The sequence below is a fragment of the Silurus aristotelis genome, assembly GCF_946808225.1.
Source record: "Silurus aristotelis genome assembly, chromosome: 26".
NCBI classification, from domain to species: domain Eukaryota; kingdom Metazoa; phylum Chordata; class Actinopteri; order Siluriformes; family Siluridae; genus Silurus; species Silurus aristotelis.
In genome coordinates this window covers 1,913,469-1,936,124 of record NC_139599.1, presented here as the reverse complement: position 1 = coordinate 1,936,124, position 22,656 = coordinate 1,913,469, and the positions used below count along the sequence as shown (strand labels likewise).

The window sequence follows — 22,656 nt, the reverse complement described above, 5'->3', positions numbered from 1 at the left end:
ATGCTTCATGACTTGCTGAATGATCCTGGTCTATATAGCTCAGTCAAAACCTAATGACACATGCATTTATGTATGATTCTGTATATGTCTGCGTTGCCAATAAAACATTGTTGCTTAACTTATGTCATCATCAGGAGTTATGCCACTATTATGAGCCTTTATAAATGCATCAGTGTTTGTATCAGTTTTTAGCCAGAATGGCTATTTTTCCTTCAGTGTGGCCTAACGCTGGCATTACGTGACATAAGGGTGTGTTATGACACTTTCTGTAGATCATACGTCTATGTAGACCTGCATATAACATACTGACTAATAATCACTCTAATTATAGGGTCATTGTGACAAGGACAACTGTCATTATGGCGTTATTAACTGTTTACTATCCATTATTTGAAACTATTATTTGACATTTTTTTTTATCTCGCGATTAGATTAAAAGCAATGATGCATTATAACAAGTCGTAGTGCACATTTTGCATTAAAAGCTAATATGCAAAATAGCTATTTTTAATTTCATCCTTTTAAATTCAAGTCAAAGGCTTCTGGAGGATTCACAAAGTATGAATTTCACATGTACAGGAAACAGTTAGTTTCCTGTCTAAACATATGACAAATGCTTGAATCCTTGAAATGCATGTGCATGTATTTGTTGCTATTAAATAAGTTACAAATCTTCCCCATATCTGTTTTTGAGCTCCCCCATGAAGTAATCTTGAAACCTTGAACCCTGGTGCATGCCTCGATCGTCTTTCTGTACACACACCTCTGAATATTTACTTTCCAGCCTATTAGATATCCCTACTGGAGTAAACACAGCCCTGAGAGACCCCGAGCTCCCGGTCCACCTCGGCACATTTTCCTGGTTCCTCCCTCCTGCTTCGTGTTACGAGAATATATTTTTTTCCCCTTCTTGCATGTCGAACAACGCACAGCTTTAAAGCTCATTATCTGAACCTGCAGCCGTCGTCGGCCCGGCTGCTCCTCTACCGAACAGTGGGGGCAAAATTGTAACCTACGGAGTCATCATTATCCCGGTAGGCTAGCGCACGCGCTGCATGACTGGCAAGTGTGCCAATTAAAGCAGAATAATTCGAGCCACCCTCTGCTTTGTTCTCCCCATGTAACGATGCGTAATGCAGTCCTACGAGCTTGTTATGCAAAGCATTGTCTGCATCATTCTCTTCGCATTCGGTATACACAAAACATCATTCAGACACTGCTAATATTTGCTTTTCCATGCTAAATACTGTATAATTCTTGCCTGGTATTTGAATTGCATTTGCTGTAAAAAAAAAAAAAAAAAAAAAAAAAAAAAAGGGATTTTGCATCATTTTAAAATGCTAAATATCCATAAGAAAAAAGTTCCACCTCATTTGTTTCAGACTTGACTGGTATGTAGTGTACACAAAACCTACAATTCTTACTCACCTATATTGGGTTACAAAATGCTTGATCCTGCTGTTCCATGCAAAAAAAACGTAGATTAAATCATTATAAATATGGAAGTTATAACCAAAGATGCCCCTTTCTTCTACTTCTGGTGCACTTGCTTTGCAGGGCTTAAATTTGCATATTGGATCCTGATTGGTTCATATATTTTGTGATCTCGCAATAACAGTATTTTGCATATCCAATAGCAAGGTTTTGTTTTTTTCCTTGGGTACTACAGGACGTGACACAAAAGTGTTATTACATCACAAAATGTGTGAGCAAAACCACATCCCATATGCAAATTACTCAGAATGTTCCTTATTTATTTTGCAAATGTCCATTGGATAAAATTCCAACATAAAAACATTACACACAAACACACTACACACTTTACACAAAAAAGATTGTCCTGTACAGTTTGTGATGTTTTGTGTCATATTTGTTTTTTTTACTTTTATTAAATTAAATTAGATTAAATCATCTTCTTCTTCTTTCGGCTGCTCCCATTAGGGGTCTCCACAGCGGGTCATCCGTCTCCATACCCCCCTGTTCTCTACATCTGCCTCTTTCACACCAACTACCTGCATGTCTTCCTTCACCACATCCATATACCACCTCCTTGGTCTTCCTCTTTTCCTCCTTCCTGGTGTCTCCATCCTCAGCATTCTCCTACTGATATACCCCATGTCCCTCCTCTGCACATGTCCAAACCATCTCAAAAATTAAATTACATTAAATATATTATATAAATGATATTAAATAACATTATTATTATTATTATTATTATTATTATTATTATTATTATTATTATTATTATTATCAGTCATTTTAGTAGTTTTAGTAGTAGTAAACGTTTTATGATCATTATTATAATAATTATTACAACACAAAAGTAAACAAAATCTAACAGATAGGAAAAGTAAAATACATTTCTGATGGTTCAGTGTGGTCATGGTAACATCACAACCATCCTCATCACTTTCTTTTCACTGTACAATGTGGACTGATTTGTTACCTTTGGCCTAAAAGATATAACCTGTCTTTTATAATAATAAATCTGGTATTTATAACAAGAGTTAAAAGTTATAAACGGAGGTGTGGCAATGAGCAACACCTTTAACCATCAAATTAACATATGGAGACAAAGCATTAGCATATTTGAGCATTAATACTTGTAATATAATATAAATATTCAGGGAAAAAAGAATTATAGTGAAGTATTGGGTGCATTAATGAAATGCAAAGTAGAGTATTAGACCGTGATACATTTCTTAAAACTCGTGTTTGGAAACGTGCCTTTATGAAGGATATTCTAAATCAGGGCTGCTCACACTTTTTCAGCTTGCGAGCTAATGCTAAAATGCTAAAATGCTAAAAAGTCAAAATGATCTACCTACATTAAAAATGCTAAATATATATTTATTTAAATTATAGTTAATATATACGCTAATGACTTGCACTGAATAGAGTTTTAGACTTTTTTTTTGAATGGCATGCGATCTACTGGTATTACCTTTGGAATCTACTGGTCGATCGCGATCCACGTATTGGGTACCCCTAGTCTAAATGATCTAAAGGTGCATTAATCTTCTTCTCCCAGAGCTTTAACTGGAATATAATACACAATTTTGCTAGGCTAAGAATCTTAAATACATCCTCACTGTGTTGTAGAGAAGAGGTTCTAGCTCCTGTGTACCTGAGATGTACCCGAGCAATAAACACTTCATATTCATAATGTGCACATGAATAAAAACCAGAGGGCCTCGTTGCCTCGGAGACTACAACGTGGCCCAATTAGGCACAGATCTATTAAAGGTAACTGGCCTTCCTGGGGTCCTAAATTCTCCTTTTAAATGCTTCTGACAAGGGGAACAAGTGGCCGAGTGCGAATCGCCCTGCAATACTGAGGAATCAATAAAGGAAGTCTAAGCAAATACAAGCAATAAAAAATGCCCCGAAAAAGTCTCAAAGCTCTGTGGGCATAGTTTTGGTCCTTAAACAAATGACAGATAAACATCTTAATTCATTATAATAAACTCTAACAGGCTCTGAGAAAACCTGAGCAAATATGATGCTCGGTAAGGTTCTCATTATTATTATTATCTATCTGAGGCAATATTTGCACTTCATTACGTGTTCATTTGAGGAGTCGATTTATCAAACCTACGCTACAAGTAAATCAGATTTTATGAGGGGTTTTGCTAACAGATAGTAACCCTGACCTGCGTTAATGACTTCCACAAGTTATAGATTAAAGTTGCCATTCAATCAGATTAGTGAAGATTAGATATATTTATAAAAATCACCTCGGATCATCTCATAAATCCAGTCAGTTTAGCCTAATTAAATCATAATACAAAATCCTGTCATTCAGGCTCATGTTAGCTAACTAACTCACTAGCAGTGATGACATTTACAATTTATAAACATTAATGAGAAATCTTCTAAAGAAAATCCATTCATAAGCTGCCTAGCATTAAATGCTGGCATGTGGGCTCATGTTTAGCTAGCTGTGCTACAGTAGCTATGACTTTGAACATATCTAAATATCTTCACAAAATGCTAGCTAATTGGAATGAATTAGCCGTACAGATTTTTAAACATCTATGAATAATGACTTACACAAATCACCTCATGGTTAAGGTTTGTGTTGGCTAATGGGTTTGGATCACCAGGGAGAATGGTGAGCATTTATGAATATGACATTATATTCTCTCAAATACAGTCGATTTAAATGAATAGTTGGCTAAAGCTAAAATCCTGTGCAGGCAGATCAGGCTAGTTAGCGTTTAACAAATATTTAGACTTGAATATGAATATTATCCACTCAAAATTCAACCCCATGTTAGCTCATCATTGCTAAAAGGCTTGTATTAGATATGTTTATTTGATGGCCAAAGAAATGATCAAACATCTGGGCTATAATAGCCGTCTAATGTTAAATGTGGACTGATAATAGCTAGCCAGCGGTTGAAATATGACCTAAAATCAATCCTGTCATTTAGATGGTTTGTGTCAAATCCTGTCAAGCAGGTCCATTTTGGCAATCTGCCTACCAATTTTGTGGAAATGAACAAATAAATGGTGGAGAAAACCCTGAAAAAATGTGCTGCACCACAATTCAGCAACCAAATACAAATATAATGTGAGTATTGCGATATAAAACCGCTAATTACGAACAAAAACTTTTTATATCATATCGTTTATGCTGAATTCTGTGCTTTTAAAAGCTGAAGTGTAATTTTTCTCTCTGTCACGCTCTCTACACGTCCTTCCCTACTAAATCCAGCTGCAATTCACACAAGGACATCTTCGAGACAGCAGCTCTGCTACTGGGCGCCGATTATCAAGCTGCAGAACGTGAACTAGAAGGAGGAGGAGAATGAGCGACAACTCACTGAAGGAAGAATAGAGCGCGCCGCACCTCGTATCTGTCACCAAGCTGACAGTGTTACAGTTAATGATGCTCATTCGAAACGCCAGAGCACGTCTCAGGCCTCTCACCCACACACAGACATGCACCTGATGGGCCTCTTCCTCATTTGCCCGTAGCCACTTACCCAATTGGACATCATTTGTACAGCCCAGGTGTCAATCAGAGGATATCCAGAGTGAATGCATGTGCCAAGTGGGTGCAATGGCTTAGCCCTGGCTAATAGTCTAGCGGCGATCGCCACAAATGTGGTCATTCGTCTCGTTACTGAAAGACAGAGTTCGGAATTCGAGAGAGCAATGATACGTGATCTCTGAGCTACTGAATAGAAAGCAGCTATTGTACATGCAAGGTTTTATCTTCGTTTCAATTGAATAAAAAGGCAGAATACCACACCAAGGACGGCATCGGCCTGACGCTGACAAATGGACTGGTCATGAGGGGAAGGAAACTTGAGTTCCGCCGGCAAAACCTCGAGCGGAAAGATTTCCGCACAAATCCAATCCCACCAAAAGGTTATATTTCATCGAAAGGTCCAAAAGGACCATTAGAGCACGTTTTTATAAAGAAACATCCAATCAGTTCTTCGGGGTTGAAATAGATTTGCATGGATGTCAATATGTCCCATTTTGCAGACTTCGAGCCTTCAAACTATCTTTGATATGGTCAAGCTTATTTGAAGGTTTTTGGTGGGACCTTTGAATTTGTCCAGAGGGAAAACCATCACACGATTAAGAATCAATATATATATGGGATCCCACATAAAACGTTATTTTGCTAAAATTCCCTTGAAATGTGTTTCCTGAACTGAACAAGAAAACCTACCTGGATCCCAGATAATACTGTATTTAATATGGTTGCAGTTGCATTTACAGCATTTTGGCATCTCATTCATGCACTGAGCAGCTATGGTATCAAGGGCCTTGCTCAGGGGCCCAGGAGTGGCAGCTTGGTGTGGCTGAGAATTGAACTCATGACCTTTAGATCCAGAGTCCAATGCCTTAATCAGTTAGCTACCCAGCTAGATGGAATTTTAGGGCTTCAAGGCCCAGTTTTGAAAACTGCCACTCTTGGGCCCTTGAGCAAGGCCCTCAACCCTCTGTGGTTGAGGGGTGCTGTATCATGGATGACCCTGCAATCTGCTTACTGACATTATAACAATATGCAAGGAAAGAAAGTGCTGTAACGACAAATAAATGCATCTTTTCTACTCTTTTTTTTTCAGATACTCTGGGAATAATGTATTTGACTCCATGTAACGACTAAATTAAAGATCCTTTGTGGAACAATCATATACTTTTGGATTACTAATAAATAAATAAATATATAAAGGTCTATCTTGAAGACCAATTTTTGGTTTGACCCTTGGGGGAACCTTTGAACGGATTGATGTAGAATGTTTCCCTTTTATAGAGGGTTCCAAATAGAGCTCCTATACAAAGTGTAGATTTAAACAAGCTCTGAGGAACAATCACACACTTTATCAGTAAATGAAGGGTTCTGTAGGTTTCTGAAATGATCTAGAACCCTACATTTTAGAGATACACCCGATTTCTGGTTCATCCTTTAAAGGGTGATGCAAAGAAAATTCCAAGCAAAACATATTTAGTTAGCTAACAATCCATACCTAACGGCATAATCATTGAAAGAACCTTGGCATGCATTTAGAGACTCAAAATGTAATTTTTTGGCTTCTACTGCCGCTGGAACCTTCAAATAACCTATGGGATGTGAACCCATTTTTGTCTGGGTCAAAACTTTATAATTGAAGGCACGTGTTCATCTGCTTTGTTTTCAAACTCGCACACTAGAAGCTAATGTTTAGCTTAGCAATTTAGCTAATTAGTTAGCGCTGGCCAGGATGCAGAGCAGCTGAGAGCACTTACCATGACGGAGATGTGAAGCAGGTGCACATGCTCGTGCAGGCCCTGTGATGGCTCTCGTGCTGTGGGCTGTGTGGCCTGGAACAGCTGCTCTGAACTGCTCATGGACACGTGGAAGAAGAGCGTCCCGTTCTCCAGCCACTGTTGCTTCCAGTGCACCTGCGAGATATCGGCACCTGTCCCCGACATTTCTGTACAGGGCAAAGACAGAGAAAAAGGCAAACGTGAGCGCCATGAGGCATTGCTGCTGATGAGTGTGATTACTAAGTGAGCTTGTTTTCCAGCAGTGCTCCACATATCTGCATCAGAAAGCTTGTCACTTATTCCTGCAAATCTCCGAGCACACATTTATCCCCCAAAAACAGAAAAATCTGCAAACCAATGCATAATATGCTCCAAGGAACCTGCATAAATAATGATCCCCAGATGAATATATGCGTCAGTTTATCAATAGACAATCAAAAGTCTATTAGTCTTAATATCGCACTAACTATCCAATCCAAAAAAAAGGATTGTGTATTTAGATGTTTAGATCCCTAATGGATGTCATTGCTCAGGAGAAACACCCTGAGATAATGTAGGAACCAAAGGGAACCCATGTTCTGGGGAGATGGTAATTAACTGGTTAAGGCATCATTCTATGTATTCGTTTAATGAGTTTAAATCTCGACAACACCAAGCTGCCACTCCTGGGCCCCTGAGCAAGGCCCTTGACCCCCTGTAGCTGCTCAGGTATATAAACGAGATAAAGGTAAGTCTCTCCAGATAAGGGGCATCTTTCTAAATGCTCTCATTGCAAAGTAAACGTTCTGTGTACCCATTCTGCTAAAGGATTCCTGCGTCGTAGCGGTTTATAAACCAACGATTATGGGATCCTCGGGCCAAGCCAAGGAATCGGTGAACTTTCTTCGTGTTCTTGTCCATAATTCAAACTTAATTTCGAAACTCAGCAAATCCATCCAGAAACCTTTGGCTCGGAGAATAATGAATAATACAGCAGCGTCTTCTTCAGATCATTTATCATAAACAATTTTGCTGACTGTTTGAAAATTTTCCTTAAGATATGCATTTTTATAAAAAAAGATTTTCCTCATCAGCATCAAAAACAAGCCACCATGCACAACAATGTGCCACTCATGGTACTGCCTTTTGTCTTTTTCCCTCTTTTGCCCTATGCTTTATATGGGTTGGAGTGGAAGATCTTGAATGGCCTGTTATAGAGCTTTGACCTCAACCCTACTAAACACCTTTGGGTTCACCTACATCACCTACATCAGTACCTTACTTTACTAACACCCTCATAGCTGAATGAATCTCCACAAAATCTAGTGGAAACATCTCTCCAAAAGAGTTATTATAACAGCAAACCAGGAAAAGGAGGTATATCTTATATACAGTAAAACCACCACAACCCAGAAACAGGAAATTAGTAGGCACTGGATAATGTTTAATTTAATGATGAAATCTTTTGTGCTTTGGAGTTTATCAAGGGTCTTACTTCAGCATTTCTTCTTTATACTTGTACATGGAAGTAAAAAAATTCCTGACTTTTTGTGTATCACAGGATCCCTGTATCAATGTGCATTGGAAAGGTTAGCATTGCCCATCAAGCCATGTATAGTTTATTATTATTATTATTATTATTATTATTATTATTATTATTCATGCAGAGATGCTTAAATCAAGATTTTCTCAACACATCAACTAAAATGTTGAAAACGACGTCACAGAAGTGCTAATTTCACAACAGGAAGTTCCAAAAGGTAGTGAAAGTGAGTCCATGCTAAAAGGACTTGAGGGAGAAGGACCTTGAAAGACAGTAGCACAGTGCACATGATCAGACTCGTGGTGAAGCGCAGATAAAAGGGTGGAAAGATGGTTATCGAGGACACAGAACTGTTCTGTGATCGACCCGACCGTTCTGTAGAGTTACCGTGACCTTTGGGAAATGTGGCTGTGATCGTTCCTGAGATATGTGAGTGTAAGAGAGCTGGCTTAGGAAAAAAATAAAAAAGAAAGTGATTCGGTATCAGTGCAAACCTGTGAAATCTGTGAAATGGTGCCAGCTGGAACATCTATTCTTCTAAAAGTAAAAAATTAGCTATAGAAAGAGTATTATTATTTCATAATAATCCTAGAATTCTAGGGCTAAAGGGCTCTAGTAAATATATTTAAAATATATAAATATATATAAATATATATATATATATATATATATATATATATATATATATATACACACTTGTTTTTTTTATCGTATTAATATATATATATATATATATATATTTATTTATTTATTTATTTTTTAATTATTCATATATAATATAACCATGTAAACTGAATATTTTAAATCTATTTACTTGAGCCGTTTAGCCCTAGGATTCTAGGATTTTAATCAAATAATTCAAATTATTAAGTCCAATTTTGTCACTATTACAGAACCTTCACTGTTTGTAGATCATTTCAACAAATGCTTTTTTTCTTCCAGAAACTGGGTAGAACCAATCTACATCAGGTAGATACCAGAACGTTGTAGTATTTAAGAATACAACCTTATAATACTGTATGCAAGTTCTTTAGAAGGTTCAGGGTCTGTGAGGTACAGGCATTGAGAAACCCTAAGATCTAAGGGACTATATTTAGTACAATTTTATAGAGAAAGAGACTTCATTCTTCTGTCACTTTGAGAATACACCTACATTTTCACTGTAGGAGATTTTGCTCCTGGAAAAGAGCTCAAAGTTTCTAGTTATCTTTAAAAATAATCTTTCGGTGTTTCTTCAAGTGGTCTTTGGGTTCTTTATAGAACCCTTATTAGGTAAACCATTAACTCTAAAATGCGTATTAGAGATGTGAAACTTCATAACTGAGGCCGATGCGATTCTCATCTCGATGCATAAACAACGATACAATACATTAAATATACGTATGAAGCAGCTACTGATACGATGTGAAGCGATTCACCCCGATTACGACGCAGTGAGATCCGATTTCAGATGCAATGGAACAAATACGATGCGCTGCAATTCAGTATGTACAGAGAGTTCACTTTTATTCCTTCAGTTCAGACAGACAGCAAATCATCAATTTCCTAAAGTGCCTTCTGACTTCACAAACACGCCTTTGTTGTGCAAAAAATAAAAAACATGAAATAAAACCAGACGTTCTTTTCCCTGTTGTGTCTGCAGGAAGTTACAGCTCTACCTCTGCCATGTTAATCTGTATTTTTTCAGATGCTAAACAACACTTTTTTAAATCGATGCATTACATCGTTAACTTTTATGCCTATTGCACATCGCTGAATCTTACCAATCATATGTTTTTGTATTGTAGGAGGGTGTGTGTGTGTGTGTGTGTGTGTGTGTGTGTGTGTGTGTGTGTGTGTGTGTGTGTGTAAAGGAATGAGATAGTTGACATCTCCTAGGGTCAGAGGGCAATCTGTCACTGCAGTAATGAGAAGCAAGGCAGTGGCTAGGTGTCGTTAATAAACCTGATGGCCTGTGGGTAAAAACTGTTCTTCAGCCTTAAAGTTCTGGTTTTAGCTCTGCTGTAGCGTCTGCTCGAATGCAGGAGTGTGAAAAGGCTGTGCTGAGGCTGACTAGTGCCCTTGCTGATCATCATTGAGGACCAAATATTCAGGTAGGAGCAGAAGACAAAAAGAAAAAGAGTTAAATGTGTTTTAAAGCTTCTGTTTCTCTGCTGTTATTCTTATCGAAAAGAGATTTCTAAATAAAGAATTATTGAATAATGCTGAAAAATGAAAGTAAAAATATGAAATCGGCCGCTCCTCTCCAGCTCCTTTAACAGGTTGTTCTTCAGCTGCGATGTGTTTTGAGAAATGGATTTCTTTCAAGCGTTCATAAGTCTCTAAACATAAATCTATACCAGAGACGCTGAGCGATGACACTTATTTTTAAGACTTGAGTCAGCAGACGCGCGTGTGTGTGTGTGTGTGTGTGTGTGTGTTTGAGCGCATCCTCAACTGACTCATGGTCTTTTCTGAAATTCAGTTCCATTTCCAAACAAAAGTTTCGCCGTTATTAGAGTTAAAAAAAACTGAAGCGTACATGATCTGATCGTCTCATCGCAAATTATCAAGAGATTCATGATCACATTCGAACCTTGTTTTATTTTAGAAAGAAATTAAACATATACCCGGTAAGAATTAATTGTTGTTTTACTGAGAATTAACAGCTGAAATAAACAACAAATTGCATTTAAGTTTAACTGCGTCTTTAATAAACATAAAGAAAATATGTTGTATACCCCGAGCCCTTGCTACTTGCTATTTATTTATTTCATCAATATATTTATAAATTTTTGAACAAGGTTTAACCTTCGTTCAGTATGTATTTCTATATAACACATGAATATTATAACTAACAAAACAACAAAAGAATATATGCACCTTTTAAATAATAAAAAAAAATTAATAGAAATCATCAAAAGAATCAATGTAGTGTTTAATAAAGTAAATAACTGGACAGACAGACGGACGGACAGACAGACAGACAGACAGACAGACAGACAGACAGACAGACAGACAGACAGACAGACAGACAGACATAGACAGACATAGACAGACATAGACAGACATAGACAGACATACAGCCATATAGACAGACAGAAATATAGACAGACAGACAGATAGACAGACAGACAGGATTGATAGACCTTTTATTGAATTGCATGCAGTTAAGTCTGAACACTTTCACTCAAGTTTTTGTCTCTTTCCTTTTACTTCTAATCAAATATAATTTTGTGCATTATTGAACTTAAGCATGACCTTTCTGTACATCTTAAATAAGGTTTCGAAAAAAGAGAGAGCGAGAGAGAGCGAGAGAGAGAGAGAAAATGAGAGAGCGAGAGCGAGAGAGAGAGAGAGAGAGCGAGAGCGAGAGAGAGAGCGAGAGAGCGAGAGAGAGAGCGAGAGAGCGAGAGAGAGCGAGAGAGAGCGAGAGAGAGCGAGAGAGAGAGAGAGAGAGAGAGAGAGCGAGAGAGAGAGAGAGAGCGAGAGAGAGAGAGAGAGAGAGAGAGAGAGCGAGAGAGAGCGAGAGAGAGCGAGAGAGAGAGAGAGAGCGAGAGAGAGAGAGAGAGCGAGAGAGAGAGAGAGAGAGAGAAAGAAAAATGTACAGAGATTCAGTTGGAAGTACAAAAGGATAAAAAAAAAAGTATTACCTACCGAGCGGTGTGTGTGATATTAAAAAGGCCAGCACATGACTTACAGAGACAGAAGGACAAATAAGATCATACAGCCGTGATAGCAGAGGAACTCTGAGCAAATCTCCACTAAGAGCAGTCAGGATTGAATTAAAGAAGAACTGTAGCCGAGACACTAAATCCTCCGGTCGGGATGGAGAATGCTCCTGGACGTTTATAAAGTGAAAGGCCGTGCTCACAGACTCACACACACTTCCTGTTATTGCACTACTTCTGCTACTTCACTGCAGGGTCATGGAGGTGTTTTTTGTGCTGGATAATCTCTCTCTCTCTCTCTCTCTCTCTCTCTCTCTCTCTCTCTCTCTCTCTCTCTCTCTCTCTCTCTCTCTCTCTCTCGATAATATTAGTGTGGCATTTGGTTAATACTTTCTTATTTTCAGTACAGATTTACTCAACCCATTTCCCGTCTTCACTTCTAATGTTTCGACTTATTATTATTATTAATTGTATTCTGTGCTCTAGAAGCTTCTGTCACCAAGACAAATTGATTCTTTTCTAAATAAAATCATAACATATCATGAACGTTTCCAAAAAAAACCCCTAATATTAAGGTAGAGGACGTGATCCTGTCACTGATTGCTTTTCTAAAACAGAAATCCCCAACCAACGGGTCGTGTCCCAGAACCAGCCCATAAAAGAGTTGCTACCGGTTTGCCAGAGAAAAGATCTAAAGATATCACACTGTTTTATTATTTACTGTGAATTTTGAGCCACCATCCAAATTTACATACGATACAAAGACATTTCAGAAAACATGATTTCCACACACAGGTTCAGCTAATTATTAATGAGCTACACAAATATCCCCTATATAAACTAAAAAAAACCCATTTTATTTCTTTAAAATAACCCACATCTACATTTACAGCATTTAACAGACACCCTAAATCACAAATGGCAGCTTGGTGGTGATGGGATTTGAACTTGTCACCTTCTGATTTAAATTCCAAAGCCTTAACCCCCAACACTCTCAACTCCCACATCCCCTATTCTGCCCTGAAGATGTCACAAATAGATAACCCTGGATGGATGGATGGATGGATGGATGGATGGATGGATGGATGGATGGATGGATGGATGGATGGATGGATGGATGGATGGATGGATGGATGGATGGATATACTGGATATACTGGATGGATGGATGGATATACTGGAGATACTGGATGGATGGATGGATATACTGGAGATACTGGATGGATGGATGGATATACTGGAGATACTGGATGGATGGATGGATATACTGGAGATACTGGATGGATGGATGGATGGATGGATGGATGGATGGATGGATGGATGGATGGATGGATATACCGGATGGATGGATATACTGGATATGATTGATGGATGGATGGATGGATGGATGGATGGATGGATGGATGGATGGATATACTGGATGGATGGATATACTGGATATACTGGATGGATGGATATACTGGATATACTGGATGGATGGATATACTGGATATACTGGATGGATGGATATACTGGATATGATGGATGGATGGATGGATAAATAAATGGATGGATATACTGGATGGATGGATGGATGGATGGATGGATGGATGGATGGATGGATGGATGGATGGATGGATGGATGGATGGATGGATGGATGGATAGATAGATAGATAGATAGATAGATAGATAGATAGATAGATAGATAGATAGATAGATAGATAGATAGATAGATGTTTGGTTTTTGTAAATCCTGCTCACTGAATACATCTAATTTCGATTCTTTAATAAATCAGGAAATGCATCAAACTCCAGTAGGCTTTTATAAGGTTTCTTCAGCAAAAGTGCTGATGCAGTAATGACCTGGATATTACATTTTTTCACACCACACATTCACACGTTAAAGCTCTAAAATCAAATGAATAATAATGAATCATACTGTTAAAATGTATAGCCAGAGTCGAAATAAAGCTAAGGATTGAAAATAAACGGTCACCTTAATCCACTATTTTAGCAGCTGATAACCAGATGGATGGACTGATGCGTGGATGGAATAAAATTTGTCTTTAGGTCTTATTAAGTGCATAATCTCGGACCCGGCGCAGAGATCGGAAAAAAGGGGGCAGATTCGTTTCACCTTGCCGGCGTCCTCAATCACGTCCTCAAAGGAAGCGTGATAAAAATTCACACTGTGACAACATGCACACAATTTACAAAACCATCTGTCTCTCCAGCCTCCTCGCTCTCCTTCCGTTCATTCGCTTTCCTTCTGAAACGATGAGGAACTCCAATTTCCCCATGATACCCTCTGTCCCCGGAGCAGGTCTGTCCACCGAGACTCGGATGTCTCCGGGCGTCTGGCCAGATGTTAGCGAGGGAACATGGCCTCTGCTGTTTGTAATTCATTATCAGCATGCCATCAAGTACTTAGCGATGTTCTGTCCTATTGACCTGGCCGAGATCTGGGGCTTTTTATTAGACGATGTGGTTTATAAGATATGATCTGGATAACAGTTTACAGAAAATCATACACATTTTAATTTCTGAAGGTGTAGGTTTGTTTTCAGCTCGAGGACTCTTAAACTCGAATTAATAAAAAAAACTCTCTTAGGGTGAAGTTCCTGCTTTATTAGATTTATTGAAGGAGTCTCAAGTGTTTTGTTACAGTCGGAGGTAAAGACCTCTTGAGGACAGAGAAGATTTTATGTTAGAAGTTTCAGGTTGAGTCTTCATGAAGAATCATAAGGTCTGTGTGAATGGTCCACATGAAGGTGGAAAGCAGATCAGTTTTCGGAGATGATAGCAACAACGTTTGTGATGATGGTGGTGGTGATGATGATGAAGATGATGGTGACATTGCTGATTGTGTTGTTCGTCATATTGGTGGTAGATAGAGATATTGGTGATAGTGGAGATGTTGGCCTTGTTGTTAATGATGGTGGTGATATGCCTGATGTTGGTTTTGTTAGCCTTAATGGTGTTAATGGTGAGAGTGGACCGAGGTCAGAGCCCGGACCCTTGAGCCCTTATCAGCTACCTCATTTAGCCCCTGTGGTATCGTTTATTTCGCACCAGATGTCCTGAGAAGCAGAATTTCAGTCAGCAACATGCTCCTCTACTCCAGTGCTTCTCCACTGCATACAAAGTCTGGAGCATTAAATTATTTCTTCACTTGAACTAGGAGACTCAAACATGTTCCAGCATGATGATGCCCCCTAAAAATATGGGTTGGAGTGGAAGATCTCCTCCTATCGAGCCATAAATCCTATTGAACATGAATGTATGTGAACGCTGACTGCACCCCAGACCTCCACAAATCTCCACAAGCACACTCCAGAATCTAGTAAAAAATCTTCCCAGAAGAAGAAATGGGACTAAATGTGGAATGGGTAAATACCAGTCTTGTGGTGAGGTGTCCACAAACAATTGTCTGAACCTTAAAATCATGTAAAAATCCTTCTAAGCATTTGTAGTTTATTTATATCTCGATCTTCCTCGTTGCCGTTACTCCTCACGGTGAGGTCGGTGAGAGGAGGTTATTACGGCGTGAGGACGACAGCAGGTGTCTCCGTCACAAAAGTTGATGGGTGGAGAGCCGAGTAACGAGCGCTCGCCGTGATGAAAGCTGGCAGCTCTCGAGGCGCAAAACAAGCCGCATTCAGCCCACGCCGGAGCTTTCGATCGCACTCAGTCACCACATCAACCTTTAATCATTCGCACGGCTCTACACTCCCACGTGAAGTTAAAGGGATCAGACCAAAAGCCTGAGAGAGAGGATAAGAGCTGTTCTCCAGGCATAGCTGCTGACTAAACACACACGACGGGGACTGTCCTGTCCTAGTACAACACCGCTGACTGCTGGGGTCAGCAAAAAATAAATAAAAGCACAGAGGAAGAGAAACTTTTCAGGACAGGAGTCAAACTTCAGGTTACAGAAGTCAACAACATTCTAGCTTTACTTTTTTAAGTTTCCTATCAAAGCCCACCCTCGAGTGTTCCATCTACTTACACCTTAGTTATTGATTGCATTGGGAATTAATTATATAATGCAACATGGTACTGTTCTTTTTATCCATTTCTAGTTACATTTAACGATGCCAAAACAAGTTTCTGTAATTGCTAATGTCTTATACCACACCATCCACACCACGATGGAACAGTTTAAACACCTCCAATGTTCCTGGTTTTACTCCCTTACCACTTGGACTCCTGAACACACAACATCTCTACCTTTCTCCTCTCCATCATATCAGCTCCCTCTCTCCCTTTACCCGTCATAGTACCAACATTTAAAGTACCAACCTGAACCTCCACTTCTCCTTTCCCTGCCGACTTTGTAGACGTCTTCCTCCTCTCCTTCTACTCCTTCAGCCAACAGTAGCCCAATTTCCACCGGTACCCTGTTGGTTAACGATACCTGTGGTGGTCGTTGGTAACCCGGGCCTCGACCAATCCGGTATGAAATTCTGATTCGTAATCTGCATATTTGATTTGGCACATGTTTTATGCTGGATGTCCTTCATAACGTAACCCTTCACATTTATATATAAAATTCCTACAAAATAACTTAGTTTATTTTAATAAATTGTTTCGAAATAAATCTCTACTTTTATCTCTCCATCTACCCAGAATGGAGAAAATGAAGGACAAAAAAAAAGCTTTTGTATGTTTTAGTTTGTTTTAATTGATATATATTATTTCTTTAGATCATTTCCCTCATCTTGTTCACTGTACAGCTCCTGAAAGCTTCTGTAATTACACCGTAAGAGAAAACATAAACGCTGGCCCTGAAGGACACGAGCTTTCATAAACTCTGATTTAATGCTCCCATCATTTCTCCTTCACCGACGTGCTCACAAAAATACGTTAATACCGTACACGTGAAAAAAGCAGCGATATACGTTAGCCTGATGCGCTTAGCATAAAAAACGCACTAGACGGATAGCAGTGTGGCGGTGCTGTCTGTGGCATTTCCAGAGGGAAGGATCAACAAGTATACAACAGGGTGCTATCATGGCTGGAGGCGACATTTGACTTAATAAACACAAAATACAAACGTCTAATTGAACAATTTTGGATCTCAAAGAGAGAAGTACGGATTATCCGCTCGCTTTAGTGCCGCAAATTAAATATTGGGACATTGTAATGCCAGTCAGTCAGACGTCTTATTGAACCTGGAAAATGTAATCTCTGGTGGTCGTTGTGCGAGGACTTCATTAAAACACACACAATTAAAACAAGGTTCCAGGATCCATGAGAATGATCAGTGGAGGGTTTTTTTTTGTGCTGTATTGTAATGCTGCCTTGGAGGACCTGAGCTCTAGAGCAAAGCCTGGTTCTGCCTCTGTCACACTTGGCGTGACTGAGCAGAGCATGCTGGAGCTAGCATGGGAACGACATAGCGCTAACAACAATACAGTGGTGTATGTGCAAGCTGGAGCTCATATTCCAGAGGTAAGACAAACAGAGCAGGACGGCCATGTATGAAAACGTTAAATCTTTTCAGAAAAGCTGCACCGCTGTCCTTACCAGCCATTTCAATCATAAAACGCAATTTCAGACAAAGAGCACAAAAACAACAATCCAGTCGCTTTAATATCTGGTTGCTTTGATCTCATTAATGACCAGTGATGACCAGCCACAGATGACCAATCCCTGGCCAACCCCCACCTCACGATCCCTCCATGAGCGCAACATGAAGTTAGCACAAGATCATTGCAGCTATGACGAGAAAGCAGCCAATGGTCCATTGTGATTCTCGAGCTACTGTTTAACAATCTCTATTGCTGAATTAGTCATTCCAATCCACGAGGCCACACCCGTCCCTGCTACAATACTCTTAGAGAACTTAAACGCCAGTCATAGCTTTAGGTCCAAAGGTCATGAAGGCTTTACTAACCTAATTAGAGTGTTCATGGGTGAGGATATCTGACCTGCTTGTGTGAAAGGAGAAAAGGAATTTCAAGTTTTTTTATTACATGCAAATCTGAAGGAAAATTTGCATAAATGTTAAAACAATTCCAGACAAATTGGTTAATCTTTTGATTGGTTCAATTGGGAACTTCTGAGGGTGTGGTGTTAGCAGGGCTAAGTTCTAACATGATGCTAGCTGTAGGACTAGAAGGCTAAAAGCTGAATAAATACTAGCTTAATTTTTATTTTGTGTGTGTGTATGTGTGTGTATGTGTGTGTGTGTGTGTGTGTGTGTGTGTGTGTGTGTGTGTGTGTGTGTGTGTGAGAGAGAGACAAAAATAAATAAATAAATCAGAAAAAAGAACCGAATAGACACGAGAATTACCAACTGTATTTGTTTTTTTTTTGTTTTTTTCATCTGCTCTACACTTCAACCCTCTCGTCCTTCAGAGGCTATAAGCGTATGAAATAACAGACGTCTGACGTGCGCCCTCACGTTCTGCACGTGTCGAGGTGCTGCTCGGGTCTTGTGAGGGTGATGAAACCTGCAGCTGAGAGACCGCAGACTGGTCCGTCAAAATCTTCCTCGTAATGCGTTCTCATGATGAGAATGTGGATTAAGAAGGTTCATAAAGGTCAATAAAGCCAGAGGCAAAATATGTACTTGCAATTCCATCCATCCACCTATCTGTCCATCCATCTGTCCATTTTGCCATCCTTTCTTCAATCTATCCATCCACCTGTCTGTCCTCCTTCTATAATTTCTTTTTTCCATTCATCCATTCTTTAGTCCTCCTTCCATATTTTCTTCCATCCATCTATCCACCCACCTATACATTTTTCTGTCCATCCATCCACCTGTCCATTCTTCTGTCCTTCTGTATGTCATTCCTTTCATCCTCCCTTCCCCATGACTATAAGACCAGTATGAGTTTCCTGAACATCATATTTCACAACTCTTCACATATCCCAGGTTTTGCAGGAACCTGGTGTCAGAGCACAGGGCCAGCCATGATCCCGCACCCCTGCAGCAGAGAGAGTTAAGGGCCTTGCTCAAGGGCCCAACGGTGCTGGGGATCAAAACTCCCAACCTACCATTCAGTAACCCAGAGCCTTAACCGCTGATCTCCCACTTTCCTGCTTGCTGTTAGAATGAGCTCCACTCGATTGTGTGAAGATTTGTGATCATTCAGCTTTAAGGGTGTTCGTGAAGTCAGCTAGTGATGTAGGTGAGGTGAAGAGGTTCTGGGGGTGGAGTCAGTGTTCACATTCATCCTAAAGGTGTTTAATAGGGTTGGAGATTTTCCACTCCAAACCATGGAAAGCAGATCTTTAATCTTTAAGGGCATCATCATGCTGGAACAGGTTTGTGTCTCCTTGTTCAAGTGGAGGGAAAATTTAAACCACATCTAAAGACAAGCTATATAATCGTGTGCCTACAAGTTTAGAAAAGTCGGGTGTCCAAATACTTTTGTCGATATAGTGTATATAATTATGTATTCATTTATGCTAATTAAGCTCACACTACTGTAAACATATAGACAACATCCCAGTAAAGCAAAAATAAAGAAAAAAAATGAAGCAAAGCCTTTCTTCTGCTTCTTCTGATCAGAAAATTCAACTGAACTTCCAAATGGATGAGAATTGTGGAGAAGGACATCGTGTTCCAGAGAGATTATTCCAATCCATTTTTCATAGTGTCGTTTTTTCCTACTGATTTATAAGAAGAATTATTTTATTACAATTTACTTTCAGTTCATTTTAAACTTTACTTAAATGATGAGTATCTTGAATTCACACCATTCTTTTCTTTATTTTTACTCACGTCACATGATGCATGACACACACACACACGCGCGCACACGCGCGCACACGCACGCACACACGGCTAAAACATTAGCACATTAAACATTAGCATAAAACATTAGCACATTAGCATAAAACATTAGCACATTAGCGTGTGCGTGTGCGCACACGCGCGCACACGCACACACACGCACGCACACGCACGCACACACGGCTAAAACATTACACCTCTCTTATTTTTCTCCCCTGTGGCCAAAACTAACACACTCACCTCAATTACTCAAGCGTCAGTCAGAGACGATGGCGTCGTGGCCTCTGGTGGAAATCAATCAATGTTCACAAACACAATCTCTCTCTCTCTCTCTCTCTCTCTCTCTCTCTCTCTCTCTCTCACACACACAATTGTAGATTCATAGCTAATATCCTAGGATGATGATGCCACTGTGCCCAAAACCAGCTTCATGAAGATTTGCTTCATAGAGAGCTTTCCATTGGTTGGAGTGGAAGATCTCCTGCTATAGAGCTTCAACCCTATAGAACACTTTTCGTATAAATGTGAACGCTGACTGCACCCCAGGAACCTCTTCACCTTCTCAGCTACATCAATAACTGACCTTAACATCCATATAGCTGAATGAATCTCCAAAAACCCACTCCAAAATCGAGTGGAACATCTTCCACTCTTTTTAGAACATCACATGGGAACTCAATGTGGAATAGGATGTTCAAAAAGCACACAGTCTTATGCTCTGGTGTTAAACTTCTGTCCACATAGTGTAGATTATAAATCACACTGAAGAGCGTCTGGATGAAGCAGAAACCAGTAATTAATCCTTGTGTTCCTGCAGACTGAACCACGAGATTAGAGTCTCAGCTGCACTCATTATTCACTATGTTAAACCTTTCTTTATGACAGAACTTTCCAAAATATTACCATAAATAGAGTAAACGTTTAATTACATGATATGAACTCGCTTGAGTCCTGTTTAAGATCGTTCAGCTCCTGAAAGCTAAAAATGTCATGCACATAACCAGAACATCCCGTCCCCGAGTCTTTCCGTCTTTACACTTCACACTCATTTCATTAGCATCCTGCCTTTACACACATACAACTCATTAATCCGTTCTTTACAATCTCCACGCTCCCATAAAGCGGCCTTTAAAGCCTGATGCCTCCATTCACTTCTTTTTTCTTTTCTTCCCTGCAACTAACCCCAAGGTGACCTCCGTTTTACATCCCATTATCTCCGCTCGCACCTCACACGCTCGTAAAGCTCGCAGGTCTCGCCCTACAAATTTAACGCAATAATACGTTGGAACACTATTTGCTTTCAGGTCCCTCCTACAAAGAAATTAGTGTCATTATAGAAAACAATGCCTGGCTAATTCACGGGCGGATCTATATCACAGCGGCGTCCGGCCTCTATACGGGATTAAAGGGGCATTCAGCCAAAAGACGATGGTAATGTATTTAAAGTGGCGCATTAACTGGATAAACAGTTGACTTTATATCTGTAGTCCATTGGGTTTTGCTGAAAATGCAGCAAAATCCTATTAATGAAGCCATTAGCCGACATTAGCTGCGCTGCCTCTGTCCTTCCCAGAACAGCCTGCAAGGCAAAAGAGGAAAACAGCACACGGTCATATGAACAAGTACGTAGCTCTTACGCATCCTGGTGTCCACAAGGACAAGCATTTTTCTTTAATACTGCAGCTGGGAGAATTTCCCCTCGTCCATACAGCTGCACAAGACTCAAAAAACAAATGACATAAACCTGCATAAACAATCATTTGCATGGCAGCTTATAGGGCTACATAAGACCTACATAATAACATTATTATCATTCTTAATTATATATTTAAGGGTAATAAATTTGCATGAACATTATGCAGGAAAGCTGTACATAATGACATAGCTCATAGCTCTATATAACACCTATATAAGCATTTGCAGACATTTGTCATTTGGATGACAGCTCATAAGACTTCATAAGACCTACATATAAATATTAATATCATTCTTCATTCTATTTATAATAAAAGACACAAGTGAGAACTTTGCTTGATCATTACGCAGTAAAGCTGAACATAATGGCAGAGCTCATAGCGCCACATAAGACCTACATAAGCATTTATACAGATTTGCAGGCATTTATAATTTGAATCTCAGCTCAAAGGGCTTCATAAGACCTATATAAACATTAAAATACACCACGATAAATTTGCATGAACATAAGCACTGTACATAATGTATATATAGCTCTGCCTTATAGCTCTACATTAGACCTACATAAGCCATTCAATATTTATTTGACTTTACAGGTTTTGGTTTACCTACATAAGCCATTCATAACAGATTTATATTTTTCACGTCAATTCAACCTCATCATAGTGTTTATTGGGGCTACATTAACCATTTATGACAATTGACATAAACTACATTAGCCATTCATAACAGATGCATATTTCACTTCTATTTAACCTCATCATAGTGTTTATAGGGGCTACATAAACCATTTATAACCTACACGAGTCATTGAGAACTCTAAAATTCGAACACACACACACACACACACACACACACACACACACACACACACACACAGCCAAATCAGAGACTACAGTCCCCTGCTAATTTCTTTTTTTCGAAATGAACAAATGTGATTCAGCCATAAAGTTAAACCCGGATCAAGTTTGACTACAGATGTGCTGCTTTTTTTTTTCCACCCAGAGAGTGCTAGCAGTGCTAATACGCTAGCGTCGCGAAGCTGTTTGTTTGGCTCGCCGTTTCCAAAGCCGTCAGGAAAAACACCGCAACAATTAGAGTCCTGGTTAGATCATTTGTACTAACAAATATGAGACAAATATGCACATCGCCTTCCAAGAAGCATTGAGTGAGTGAACACACACACACACACACACACACACACACACACACACACACACACACGCTACTGTTCAAAGTGGCATATGGTGCACAGAGGGGGCAGAGAGAATCTGTGTGCTTCCTGTAAC

The 22,656-nt window shown here is 39.4% G+C and overlaps 1 protein-coding gene across 2 annotated transcripts in view; it reads right to left on the bottom strand.

The window, feature by feature from the left end:
- astn2 (astrotactin 2) overlaps positions 1-22,656 on the bottom strand; it is a 360,332-nt gene that overhangs the window by 272,388 nt on the left and 65,288 nt on the right. For both annotated transcript variants that reach the window (XM_083531246.1, XM_083531247.1), the window contains exon 2: positions 6,751-6,938. In XM_083531246.1, coding sequence (XP_083387372.1) covers positions 6,751-6,938 — 188 coding nt within the window. The remainder of the gene's footprint in view (positions 1-6,750; positions 6,939-22,656) is intronic.